We start from the raw sequence: 13,731 nt of genomic DNA on the forward strand, positions 1-13,731 counted from the left end.
GGGGGGGGGGGGGGAAGGAAGTTATACATCAACTAAAATGCTGGGTCACTAATAAGTAGAACAGAATGATGAATTACCTGATCGACACCAGGTAGTGTCTGCAAATCAAAAACACTCGCCAAGTTGACATCAACGGGGCTCTCGGTATTTCCCATTGAGTCTAATGTTGTTGAGGCCCTTGAGGATGTGCCACTGCCATTGACTGATGTAACGTAAACTTCTAATTTAATATTCTCCAATTTTTGGGCACCAACTCCGGATACTAGAGCAACATCTTCAATTCTATTGAATCTACCTATTAATCTTCTATGGCTGACAATATTTACTGCTATATTTCGAGTTATACCAGGCAGTGTCATGAGCTCCTCCTCGGTAGCTGTGTTGATGTTCAATTGTTGTGGCTGAAATTAATTATAAATTAAAGTCAGTAGGGAAGGGGGGAACTCGCTGTTCTCGGTGGATATACAGTTATTCGATGAGAGTGGTGAAATTTTTGGGGAGACCTTTCATGCAGCTCTCGTCCTCACGAAAATATCTCGTTTCAGTATTTCGTGAAATACTATTTGAAATCAGGGATAGCCATAATCAAATTATAATTACCGTTAAATTTTGAAGTAGTCAATTCGTTAATATCACTCTTGAATCTTTAATTATTGAAGTAATCGTCAATTTAAATATTCAAATTCCGAATTATTTTGTTCATCAATAATCTAGTTTGGAAGATTGACGATTATCTGATCAATGGAAAAATTTACAGATCCGTATTACCAATCAATTTACCATTTTTTATTCACCCATTTTTCATACAAAATAATGAACTTCAAACGAGCATTTCAGCCTTCATTTTATCGCGATGAATTCGAAAATTGCATTCTCACTCTCATTCTCGTTAGACATTAATGAAAGAGCAATACCTTAATTGCTTCATCCGGAAATGAAAAGGTATGCGACAAATTTTTCGAGTTATTAATCCGCCTCTTCCCCATGGCAATTTGCTTGAAGCTGGGTCTCCTCAGCTTGTACCTTCCATCAGCACTGTGAGACTGTCCCATATTCTCTCCCTCGGATATTCCAACGAAATCGTTGAAATCACGTAATTGCCACTGTATTTCATCGAGTCATCTGTTGACCCTGAAGTCGTTGGATCCCCTCGTGCGTCCACCCGCCACCCGACCAGAGTCCATCCTCATATTTTCCACAAATCGTAAGTACCTCAAGACCTATCACTTCCACGTGCCATTCCCCCTGTCCTACCGACAATCTCGATTGTCAAATAATTCCACGTCTAATGGTCACAATCATGACGAGATACCAATGCCTAGGCCCATGATTCACGAGTTCAAAGTGCGAGAAAAATCACAAGTTTTGGGAAATTAATTGGTAGTCGATTGAATTAACCCGTTAGATCACTCGATAAATTGCCGACTCGATTGACTCATGGGATCCAATCATCAATTGCTTGACCCACTTATAACTCACAATAAGTGAAAATTCTTGGGATTTATCTTAGCCTTTCTGGGAGATTATCGAGAGGGGGTGAAAAATGTTGACTTCTCCCCTTCCCTCATTTTTTCTTCTATTCTCTAGTGGCAAATACCGTCTAGGGACATTTCGTGTTTATCAGAAATTCCCTAGTGGGGTCACGTGGGTAAGGATGGTTTCCCCGCGAAAAACGAAAGGGTCTGCAAATGAACTTTCCGATTCTGATGATTTATCAATCGCATTATCAAATTGGTGATCTGTTGTTACGAGATATCAATGAATTCACGAGTTCAGAGTGCGAGAAAAATCACAAGTTTTGGGAAATTAATTGGTAGTCGATTGAATTAGCCTGTTAGATCACTCGATAAATTGGCGACTCGATTGACTCATGGGATCCAATCATCAATTGCTTGACCCACTTATAACTCACAATAAGTGAAAATTCTTGGGATTTATCTTAGCCTTTCTGGGAGATTATCGAGAGGGGGTGAAAAATGTTGACTTCTCCCCTTCCCTCATTTTTTCTTCTATTCTCTAGTGGCAAATACCGTCTAGGGACATTTAGTGTTTATCCGAAATTCCCTAGTGGGGTCACGTGGGTAAGGATGGTTTCGCCGCGAAAAACGAGGGTCTGCAAATGAACTTTCCAATTGTGATGATTTATCAAACTAGTGATCTGTTGTGCGAGAAAAATCACAAGTTCAGGAAATTAATTGACATTTTATCAAACTTTAGTGTCAAACACTCATCTAGGAAGATTTCACGTTTCCCAGAAATCCCCTAGACCATACTCACGGGATAAAAAACCAAAAACTCTCGAAAACACCTCCAGAAAATTAATTTTCCAACAAAAAAATGAATTGAGATCCTTCACTAAAAACCCCCCAGAAAAACTTGCAGCTCAAAAATCTCAAAACAAAATATTCAAATTCTCGTCGACTCACTCGACCAATCAGCCCCCGCGGATCATTACACGTCCCAACTTCCCACCAATCCCCACTCCCCGCCAACACCCCCCCAAAAAACTCCCTAGAATTCCCCAAACCCCTCCTAACAATCTAGGAAAATTAATTTCCCTCAGATTGGCGTCTGAAATCGTTCGTTTTTTTTCACCCTCGGAGAAAAAAAAGTTTCTCTCATCCCGAAACGTTTGATCGTGTGGTGTGGTGTACACCTGCACCCACCCTCTCCACTGGGGATCCTGATCAACGTGACTGTTTGATAAGTAAAATCAGCAGAATGGCTTCACGTGAGTAGAAATACATTGACTTTGGCGATAATGGACGAGTGTTTGGGCATTTGTTGGACGTCTCGAGGTGCCACTGAACAGACATAACCAAACTCACCTCGAGATGTTGGACATGCTGCCAGCATTTCATTTCATTTATGCTTGGAAAATGCTGTTGGCGGTGGTGGCCACCCAGAGGCCAGGGCTCCAGGCTAATTTATTTGTTTTCATCCCTGGTGATAGGCAAGAAGGGGAAAAAAGCGAAGATGCAGACTGTCGCATTGACAGAGTTTCTCGCTAGCAATGGAGGTGCACCCACTATTCCACTCAAGTCTACCAGTTGGGCTGATGATGTCGAGGATGAGCATGGTATGTTGGATATTTGTGCTTTTTGAGGTGAAAAACTTCGGATATTAGTTTTGAGGGACTTCGGGGAGGGAATTTTTTGAGGGGGAGGGGAAGAGGAGGGGGGATTGTTGGAGGGGTTTTTTAATGGGAAATTTCGTCATCTTTGAAAAAGAGGTTTTGAAGTTAATTTGGGGAAAATAATATTTTTTTTTATATGGAAAAATTTAATGGGGAATTATTTATGAATATGAGTCATTAAATATTTCAATTTGGGATCAATTTGGGGGAAAACTAGTTTTTGAGATGGGGGCGGATTTAATGAATGGGGAATTTTGGTGGATGTGACTCGTTAGAAATTCCACTTTTGATGTTTGTTGGGGGTTTCCAAGGGGGAGGAGTTCTAGGGAGATTAGAGGTTTTTTATGGGGAATTTTGTCATCTCAAAAAATGAGGTTTTGACATTAACTTGGGAAAAAACTATTTTTGAGATTTAACTAGCGAAACTATTTTTGAGAAATTATTGTTAAATATCATGTTAACAATTAAAATCGATCAAAATACTCCACTTTGCCCCACTCTCCATATTTAATCAATTTTATTTCCATCTAACCAATTTTATTTCCATATTTAATCGCGTTTTTTTATGGATTTTCAGACGGTTATCACTCACGCAGTAGCAAGGAGCCAATCGTGCTTCCAACTGCTCCCAGAGCCGCTCGTGGCCCAGGGTGTGACGATGAGAACATACCTACGAGTCCACCCTTCGTAGCTTACGTCTCAAATCTGCCTTACGACGTCATCGAGGACGACCTTGCTGACTTCTTCGCTGAGATGCAGGTAAATATTTCTTCATATTTCATATTTCAAACATGTCTTGTTTGAACCAAAAAAATCGCAAGTTGAAAATTATCAACAGTAAAATATCTCACAGAAAACGAAAAACATCGTTTACTTCGCCCGAAACTTCGTGAGGGCGGATGTAATTCAGCATTCGAGGCAATCAAAAAATTCAAGTTTCGACTATTCCTCAATTTTTAACGAATATCTCGGAATCTAAGGCAGATACAAAAATTTCGATATTCCGAATTTTCATCTTGAAATTTTTTTTCAACCAAAACCGCTTCAGTCTACACTATTAGAAAATTACTCTTGAAGTTTCAGGTGGAACAGCTTGAAATTTTTAACAACGACAAAGTTCCATGAAATTTGTGTAGGGGAGGTTGGGGTAAAATGGACACTCGACTTTTTTTAAAATTTTAATGAGGAGTTGAAATGTTGATGAAATCTAATAATTTTTTTTTTTCAATACAAAGAACAATTCTTTCCCTTTGTGACGAGCCTAAACTGAGCTCAATTGATAAATTTATTTTTGAGTTATGAATAATTTTAAAAGTCTTAAGTGTCCATTTTACCCCACCCTCCCCTACATTGACGAATCAATTAATTTTCTTAGAAGTTTCAAAAGCCCTGAAAATTTTGAGAATTCAGGCAAAAACTTTTCTGAATTCCCAATCCATTGAAAATTGAATTGTATATCACATTCAATTTTCCCCTAACTTTGGAAATTCAAGATTCATTGAAAAATCATTGATAGTTTACCTCGAAAACTGCAATTTTCTCGAATTTTCAAGATGAGAATAAAAAATGTAGTGAACGCTTCCCTTTGCAACGGAATTCCACCCCCACCCTGGTAAATTCAGCTGTCGTGCCTGAAACGTCAAGAAATATCCAGCAGTCTAGCTCCCCTCAGCCAAAGCCCTGACTAAAAAATCATTGCTCACCCCCAGGTGACGAACGTTCGTCTCCCCAAGGACTCCACGAAGCCCCGTGGCTACGGCTACGTGGAGTTCGACGACCGTGCCTCCCTGATCGAGGCCCTGAACCTCTCCAACACGATGATAAAAACGAGACGCGTCAGAATCGAGGTCTCCAACTCAAGTAACGACGATCGTCGCGGGGGGAGAATGGGAATGGGGAGGGACAATCGTCGCGACGGGTACGACGATCCTGAGCGCACCTCTGGGGACTGGCGCAGCACACCCAGGGAGCAGCCCTCAGGGGGTGAGGACCGCTTTCGCTCTCGAGGATTTGATAACAGGGACGACAGGGAGGGGAGGAGCGACAGTGATAACAAGCCTGGGGGGTGGAGGGAGGGAGATCGCAGTACCTCGGCTTTCGGGGAGAGGAGAACCTTCAGAGATGATAATCGAGGTGAACGCAGGGGGTTCGGGGATGGAGAACGCAAGGGATTTGGGGATGGGGAACGCAGGGGATTTGGGGATGGGGAACGCAGGGGATTTGGGGATGGGGAACGCAGGGGGTTCGGTGATGGAGAACGCAGGGGATTTGGGGATGGAGAACGCAGGGGATTTGGGGATGGGGAACGCAGGGGGTACGGCGGCGACAGGGAGGAGAAGGAACGTGACTGGTCGAGGGAGACCAACACTGGTGGACTCACTTCGTTCCCACCACGACGCAATGATCGAGAACGATTTCCAGAACGTGACGAGGGTGAGTTGCTGCCATTCTACTGAATGCAACATTATTATTCTCGTTAGTACTCCTAAGAGTAAAAAAAGTTGACAAAAAAATTTTAATTTAAAAATAATAAAAATTTTTTTTTTACATTTTTAATTTGAAATTAAAAAATTTAATACATTTTTTTTTGCTTGAATTAGGTCAAACAGTCGTTTTTTGACTGTTTCATTTTGACCCACTGTTTTTGCTCGACTCTCCCATTCGTGTCAGTAAATATGATAAAATGGAGTTGTATACTATCTAATTATCACTATTGGTTATTTGGGGTTGATTATTATGGATGATTGGGGGGGGGGCAAAATGAATGCTTTTGACTTGCCTTTTTAAGGTTGATAAATAGACAATTTATGGTGACCTGGTTAATTCATTAATTTGAATCATTTCAAGTTTGTCGCCAAGGGAATTCAGTTCATTTTCCAGGAGAAAAAAAATCACGTTCAATTGTTTGTTCATCAGTTAAAAATGCGGGATAAAAATTCTGAAGAATAGGAGTTGCATAGAGTTGATCCACGACAAAAAATTAATTCATGTTTTCAACCGTTGATAAATAACTTGAGGAAAAAAATGTTCAGACATTTTTCATTGAGAATTTTTCATTCATTTCAATGAAACTCTCCTGACATTTTGTCTTGAAATCAATAATTACAGAGACAGCACAATTTGTGCAATCAATTGAGAGAAAATTGAAGAAAAATAAAATTCTTGAGATTTTTAGAATTTTTCATGGGTTAATTATTTAATTTGCCTTTGGGTAATAGCACCAGCTAGTGAGCCACGTACACGACCTACTCTGAATCTTCTCCCGCGCACTAAACCAATCGAGACTATCGTCAAAGAGGAGAAATTTGCACCTCTACCGAAGGCTGAAGTCGTTGATAAACCAGAGCCCAAACCAGCTACTAATATCTTTGGAGCTGCTAAACCAGTAGACACCACTGCTAGGGAACGTGAGATTGAGGAACGTCTCGCCAAGAGCCAAGCAGAGAAGCCTAAATCAGAGGAAGGGTGAGAAAACTCAATCTCAAAAAAAAAAATCCTTTTTTTTCAGTCAACTACCCTTTACTCCATATTTTCTTGTCTTAAATCATTTTTAATTGAAGTGTTTTCCATTTGCAGGGAATCCAAGCCGCAAGCTTGGACAAGACGCAATGGGGTAAAGACAATTTCATTAATTAATCACCTCTCAACTTAATTAAATTTCCAAGGGAAACGATTAAAATGTTTCTATAAATTTTATGTCGTGAATATCTTTGGAACGAAGAGGTTTAGCGAAAATTGTCACAGGACCTTTTTTGTGGAGAATTTCATGCTCTAAAAAAAGTTCCTCTGACATTTTTTTCAAAAACCAATAGTTTTGGAGATACTTGCAAAATTGTGGAGTCATTTTTGTTTCAATTGTCTTGGTTTTGTAGAACGATTGGTTAATGATGGGTTTTCTTTAAGGATGGACGTTCTGAACGCGAGAAAGATAAACCCCGACCAACGTGGCGTTCAGATGAAGATAGAGCAGACAGAGGTAGGCACATCGACAAACGCCAAGGTCCTCGGTCTCAATTGTCTGGTCGTTCTGGTGAGCTATCACCTGAATTGCTCATTCACTCTTTAAATTTCCCACGAGGTGCAATAACCAATCAATTTTTTTTTTATTTCGTTATTTGTCAACAGAGAGAGATCATCGCGGGGACTCCAGGGGCCCACCGACCTCGCGAACTGGGGGAACAAGTGCAAGACCTGCTGGAAGATACAATGATTCTCGTGGACCACCAGAAAAGTGAGAATACAATTTTTTTTCCACAATGTGTAATTAATTAATTTTGGGAGATATCTTATGCAACGAATTAAATTCTGTCCAAAAAATATTTTTTTACATTTTTATTAAGTTTCATGACAGAAATAATTAGTTAATTACTAAAATAATGAAAATTAGGAAAATGACAAAATTTTGGTAATCGAAAATTGGGAAAATCTCTCTAATTACGAGGTTTAAGAGAAAATGTCATAAGACATTTTTTGTAGAAAATTAAATTTCCTAAAAGAAATTTCTTCTGACATTTTCTCCTAAACCCACGCGTTACTGAGATAATCCTAAAAATAAGAAAAGAATTCATTTAGATGAGAATTTATTAATTATTCGTTAATTAATTGATGATAATTGTCGTTTTGTCATCAGGGACCGCAGAGACAGAGAAAAAGAGCGCGAACGTGAAGACAGAGAGGAGCCACCAATGCCAAAGGCTTCAGATGAGCAAGCTCCAGTAAGAATCCTCGAGAAAAATTCTAATCAATCGATTTCCTTCGTCAATTAATTAATTTTTGTCAATTTCAGAACTTTGTTGCTTCCAACAAATTCTCCATGCTGAATGAGGACGTGGACACAGACGCAGCCGACGACTAGTCGACGAAAGCCCCCAGAAACAACAAGAAAATGATGAAATTCTGTGCCACCATCAATGATTATTCGTCTAAAAACTACCCCAATTAATGATTCCCCTTGCTTTCCCCGCATAATTGCATGATTCGATGATTCTCTCCCCCTCGACTCGCAATTATCCGCCTAAAATCATATTTCTTTTCCTGTTCTCCTATTGATAATCCCCAATTTGTATTTAATGAAGGAAGGAAAAAAACATTTTACAACTTTGATTGATAAATCGTTCTGTACCGCTTTATTTGTATCCACGATCGACAGTCGATCCTCATTTGCTGATTCATGATTAAGGAATAAAAAGAGATGATCAACGTAGTGGAGAATCGAGAATTTGGGACAATTTTTATTATTAATTTTGCGAATATCTGGAGTAATTCAGTAGAAGAAGGAAATATGAGTTTGTTAATTAGCGAATTATCTTGCTAATGAGTCATTTTACGAGAAAATGTCAGAGGAACTTCTTGCGAAGAATCAAAATCTCTGCAAAAAAGGTCTAAATGTATTTTTCCCTCAAACCCTTCCTCTCGAAGATATTCGCGAAATAGTGAAAATGCATTCCCTCTTTTCAGTTCTCTACTACTGAATTATTGGATAGATTAAATAATATTGAGGCGTTGCAATGTCCAACAACAATTCCGGGTGAAACAACTAAAGTTTATACTCATCCGATGTACAGTGGCTCTGAAGAAATAATTGTACAATAATGTGACTCGTGTTAACTGTAATATAACGAAATACCCGATTATCTGTCGTGAACAAAAAAACTCGAGGAGAATCTGGGGAAATGGCATTTCCAGATTTTCCAGAGTTTGCAATTGATTAACTGATTATTTTGAGAGAACTCTTTTTTTATTTCTTCTAGGGAACAAGTATTTGTTCTCGTGAGTAACAGAACGAGTAAATATATGGTATATAAAGGCTCTACATGTTTTCAAATATTCATAATATACGAGTTTTTAAAAATGATATCGTTGTGTGGTTTTTATTTAACTAAAATTCCCTTGAACTTTTACTTTTATTTCACATTTTTTGTCAATTTTATCTTATTTAGTCATTTATCGCGAATACAAAACTATTGACAAGTGGAAATTTTTGTGAGAAGGCAAAATTGGACAGGAAAATTTGGTTTGAACAAGTTTATTTAAAGTTTATTGAATTAATTTAAATTTTTTTGTACTACATATTTTAAAAAAACTATATTCTATGAATATAAGTTATGTGAATTATATTCTATGAATATTTACAATATATTTAAATTTTTCTGTCCTACATATTTTTAAATATTCATAGAATATAATTTTGTTAAAATGATATTATTGTGTGATATTATTTTTATTTAACAAAAATGCCTACTTTTATTTTTTTCAACTTGTATTTCACATTTTTCATCAATTTTATCTTATTTATTCAGTTATTGCTTTATACAAAAATATTGCAAAGCTATTGTCTCCAATTCTTGCAAATTTTTATTCATTTTGCGAACATCTGAAATAATTCACTAGAAAAGGGAACTATGGGTTCATTAATTACTCAATTATCCTGCCAATGAGCCATTTTCTGAGAAAATGTCAGAGGAACTTTTTCTAGAGAATTCAAATCTCCACAAAAAAGGTCTGAATGTATTTTTTCCTCAAACCAATCCTCTCGAAGATACCGCCAAAGTAGTGGAAATGCATTCCCTCGAATGCAAAGCTAAATTCACTTCACTTGGAATTTTTTCTTAATTTCGCTTCAAATTCAAAAAAATCTCTTCTCCACACAAAAATACCCAGTCGATACCCCAGGGACTTACTTAACCGAATAATGTAGCCCGTTGTTTTTTTTCTTGAGCAACATGTGACGATTTATACACGTTTGAATTCCCAATGAACTGACGTGTATTTCCTGCACATCAGTGATGGTTATCATCACCATTTGTCACCGGTGAAGTTATTCCCCAGTAATGATCGAACATTCGCAAGAAAATCGTTAAACAACTGAGGGTTAAACGTGCGACAAGCCTCTGGACGTGAAATTCCGATTTTGTGTCAAGTGAAATTGACAGAAAATTCTCGAGAAATCCGAAAACTCGTAAATTCCCTGTCAACATGAGGATTTTTACGGTATGCATTGTTGTTTGTTTATTCGGCGTGCTGGGCAGTTGCGAGAACAGTTCCAGCGTTTTCGTGGCCACCAGCGAGTGGCAGACGGTGAAAAAAGGTAAAAATTATAATTAATTATCCTTGCATCCATCATTACGAATGTTCAATAGTAATTTCCTCATTTTGAGATTTTTTTCCTCCCGTTTTTGCTTATTATCTCGGCAACGACTCGACTGACGAGAAAATGTCAAAAAATCTTTTTTTTACATAATTAAATTTCCTACAAAAAATGTTCTGTGATTTTGTCTCCTAAAACCTCTCGTTAGTGAGATAATCGTCGATTTGTCGGCATGAAATTTATGAACTTGGTAAAAAAACGTTTTTATTATTTCAGTTTTAATTGATTGTTAATTAATTAATTAATTGATTTATTTGGTCTTTCATTAGGTCAACCAATACCCAAAGGTCTCCACGTGAGGCACAATTTCCAGACAGGGGCGACAGAGGCTAAATTACTAGAAGAGGATAACGAGACTCGAGAGAATATTGACGACAAGAAAATGAAATCATTGTCTCTGCATTCAGACGCAGTTCTCCATGACGCAGCTAATGATCTTGTTTTATCAATTGATGAGTTGAAGGAGAGACTGAAAAAGATTAAATTGGAGACTGGCGATGGAGCTGATTCGTTGGTAAATGGATTCTCAATTTTTTTAGATGATTTTCACTGAATTTTTAAATGAAAACTACTGGTTTTGGGTTTCAGGAGCACCAGGAAGGGATCAAGAAGGCCTTCAGGAGTTACGAAGAGATAAAAGAGGACTTCAAAGCCCTGGAGATGAACATAACGACTGATTCAGAAATTGTGACTAATATTTTAAGCAAATTCAAGAGCTATGAGAAGTCTCTGGCGTCAGGAACACTCCCGAAGTCTGAAGCTGATGCAGTTCTCCAGATTTTTAATGATCTGGAGTTTTTATTACATCAGGTCGATAATGCCCAGTTGTTTGCGGACTTAGGAGGGTAAGGACGTCGATTTTTCCCATTTTTCATGAATTGATCTCATTTTTTATTCGATTATTTCATGAGTATCTCCATAAACACTTGGGCTAGACCAAAAAGGTGAAAAGAAATTTTTTGTAGCTGAGGAAATTCTCTACAAAAAATGTTTTTTGCCATTTTTTTCCCAAATCTAGTCTTCCCGAAAATATTTCTACGCATTTTAAGAACAGAGAAGTTAATTCTAGAGACAAATTAATTTTAATTATCTCAAAAACGACTGAAGGTACAATAAAACATGAGAAAATCTTTTTTGTTCCTCTTGAAATTTCCTACAAAATAATTCTCTTCACATTTCCCCCTAAACCCACTCATCACCAAGATAATCCCGTCGTTAACAAAAACGTTAAATTCAACCCCAATTTGACTACTTCACAAAATCAATTCTTATCCTTATTCTTAATTTTTCCATTGCCCCTCAGCATGGAAAAAATAATCTCCCCTTGTCTCAACATAACGAACGACGACGTGAAGATCGAGGCCCTGATAATCCTGGGCACATCGGTTCAGTCGAACCCCAAAGTCCAGTTGCGAGCGATGAACGCAGACCTAGTGCAGAAGCTCCTGCACACGCTGACAGTTGCCAGTCGAGTGTCCCTGCAGTCTCGCTGCATGTTCGCCCTGGGGGCCCTGGTCCGTCAGTTCCCAGCGGCCCAGAAGGTCCTCATAGACCACGGGGGCCTCGAGATCTTCGGGAAAATCCTCGAGGACGGAGACGTCCAGGTCAGGGGTAGCCGTATTCGTAAATTATAATGACTGTTAAATTATTAAGTAGTCAATTGGTTATTGCTTATATCATCCTAAAATTTTAATTATTGAAGTGATCGTCAATTTAAATAGTTCAATTTCGAGTCATTCGTTAATCAGTAATTGAGTTGGGAAGATTGACGATTAATTCGCTAGCGACGTGGTAAAACGGTTCAAGTCGACTCATCTCTTAGCCGAGTTTTTGAAGAATATCTCCGAATCTAAAGGAGATAATGACATTTTTGTAATAACCTTTTTTCTAGAGCAAATTGAGCGCTACAAAAAAGGACTTGACAAAAATTTTGCTATCTCCCTTAGATTCCGAGATATTCGCTAAAAACTGTTTTACCTCTTCGCTACTGCATTGGATAATCGGAAATCTCTTATGAGAAATTTAGTATTATCTACTTAACAGAGAATTTATAGTTCTGTATTTTTTAATATTTAATTCATCGTCAATTGGAAATTTGGATTAGCAATTATTCTACTATTTTTTAATGTAGATTAGCATAGGGGAGAGTGAGGCAAAATGAAACAGCCGAAAAATGACAGTTTCACGCGATTCAAGCAAAAAAAAATTTTATTTTGTGAATTTTTTTCATCAACTTTTTTCATTATTGAGAGTGCAGATGAGAATAATAATTTTCTATTCGTCTCATAATTCAACTGATTATGATTCAATTGATTAAATTAGGCAGATTACACTCTACTTTTTTCATTCGATTGAAATTGGGCATCGCATTATCCTTTTTTAGACTTTAGACTTTAGACTTTGCTATTTTCTTTTCTATTAATCCATTGACAATATCTTCTCCCGTCAAAACTCCCCAATAATTTTTCATTCTACTAAATAGAAAATTATTGTTCTCATTATTACTCTCAAGAATAAAAAAAAGTTCATAAACAAAACTGAAAAGATAAAAAAAATATTTAAGAAAACAATTTTTTCGACTGTTTCATTTTGCCCCACTCTCCCCTATTTAAATCTTGATCAATATGACTTGAAAATCTTTTTAACATTGGAGAATTGTAATATTGATGGCCATCCCTGCTCCAGGTCCAGCTTCGAGTCATGAAACTGATCACTGATCTTTCGATAGAACGAGAGAACATAAAAAATACGGAGGACGAGGGCCTCAGGATGAGGAAGATCAGGGAGTACGAGAGGACTGAGTTCGAGAGGAAGTTGTTGCTGCATAATTACTGCAAATATCTGTCTAATTTAATCATCAAGAATTACAAGGAGGTCACGATGAGCCACGAATTTTTAGAGATTGTCCTTGAGAACATGATCACGTTGAGTGGAACCTGCAGGGAGGTGTTCAGGGACCCTGAGAACTCTTTGTTCGACGCTGTCGAGGGGCTAGTGGGGGATTATGGGACGGTGGAGAGGGCAGCGAGAGCTGATGAGCTGGAGATTAGGGAGAATCTGTCGAAGCAGATACTGAGGCTGAGGTCTCTCGTGTTTGGAGATGTTCACGATGAATTGTAAATTGTTAGGATGACTGAGGGAGTGATGTTTTTATGCTAAATAAATTTTGGATTAATTTATAAAAAAATTGTGTTGAATTTTTAAAACGTTTTAGTAGTGGATTGACAGAAAAAACATGTTCTCAATGTTGAATGGAATTTTCAACTTGTGATTTTTATTATTTTCAAACAAGACTTGTTTAAGAACATGTTTTTTCTCAATGAAGATATATTTTTCTGGAAAAATTAATTTCCCACAACAAATATTTCCTCTTAGTTTGTTCTAAACTCATTTGATTAATTTGTTTAAAAAATTATTTACTAGTGTATTGAGAGAAGAAACATGTTCT

At 37.6% G+C, this 13,731-nt stretch overlaps 3 protein-coding genes across 3 annotated transcripts in view; 2 read left to right on the forward strand and 1 right to left on the reverse strand.

Moving 5' to 3' along the window:
- The window catches only part of LOC107043337 (endonuclease/exonuclease/phosphatase family domain-containing protein 1-like), a 3,863-nt gene extending 2,312 nt beyond the window's left edge, over nt 1–1,551 (reverse strand). The window contains 3 exon segments of the mRNA XM_015264792.1: nt 78–401; nt 915–1,078; nt 1,081–1,551. Coding sequence (XP_015120278.1) covers nt 78–401; nt 915–1,078; nt 1,081–1,114 — 522 coding nt within the window. The 5' untranslated portion in view covers nt 1,115–1,551.
- A 1,029-nt stretch (nt 1,552–2,580) lies between these two features.
- LOC107043278 (eukaryotic translation initiation factor 4B) lies at nt 2,581–8,990 on the forward strand. The gene is made up of 10 exons (XM_015264704.2): nt 2,581–2,731; nt 2,954–3,079; nt 3,714–3,895; nt 4,846–5,569; nt 6,355–6,601; nt 6,713–6,749; nt 7,040–7,166; nt 7,262–7,367; nt 7,767–7,851; nt 7,923–8,990. Exons 1-10 carry the CDS (start codon nt 2,722–2,724, stop codon nt 7,989–7,991), a joined length of 1,713 nt encoding a protein of 570 aa, XP_015120190.1. The 5' UTR covers nt 2,581–2,721; the 3' UTR covers nt 7,992–8,990.
- Nucleotides 8,991–9,858: 868 nt separating this feature from the next.
- On the forward strand, nt 9,859–13,464 carry LOC107043346 (nucleotide exchange factor SIL1). Its single transcript, XM_015264806.2, has 5 exons — nt 9,859–10,223; nt 10,553–10,797; nt 10,872–11,128; nt 11,587–11,887; nt 12,969–13,464. The coding sequence occupies exons 1-5, from the start codon at nt 10,112–10,114 to the stop codon at nt 13,401–13,403; spliced, it is 1,350 nt and encodes a 449-aa protein (XP_015120292.1). The 5' UTR covers nt 9,859–10,111; the 3' UTR covers nt 13,404–13,464.
- The last annotated feature ends 267 nt before the right edge of the window (nt 13,465–13,731 follow it).

The sequence above is a fragment of the Diachasma alloeum genome, unplaced genomic scaffold, assembly GCF_001412515.2.
Source record: "Diachasma alloeum isolate Michigan unplaced genomic scaffold, Dall2.0 Dall_scaffold_00558, whole genome shotgun sequence".
Lineage (NCBI taxonomy): Eukaryota > Metazoa > Arthropoda > Insecta > Hymenoptera > Braconidae > Diachasma > Diachasma alloeum.

Bases quoted from the DNA above. Each gene is read 5' to 3' on its own strand.
- LOC107043278 (XM_015264704.2), top strand. The intron at 7,167-7,261 runs GTGAGCTATCAC...ATTTGTCAACAG, and splicing joins TCAATTGTCTGGTCGTTCTG to AGAGAGATCATCGCGGGGAC. The intron at 7,368-7,766 runs GTGAGAATACAA...TTTTGTCATCAG, and splicing joins TCTCGTGGACCACCAGAAAA to GGACCGCAGAGACAGAGAAA.
- LOC107043346 (XM_015264806.2), top strand. From the start codon at position 10,112: ATGAGGATTTTTACGGTATGCATTGTTGTTTGTTTATTCGGCGTGCTG. The intron at 10,224-10,552 runs GTAAAAATTATA...GTCTTTCATTAG, and splicing joins GTGGCAGACGGTGAAAAAAG to GTCAACCAATACCCAAAGGT. The intron at 11,129-11,586 runs GTAAGGACGTCG...ATTGCCCCTCAG, and splicing joins TTGTTTGCGGACTTAGGAGG to CATGGAAAAAATAATCTCCC.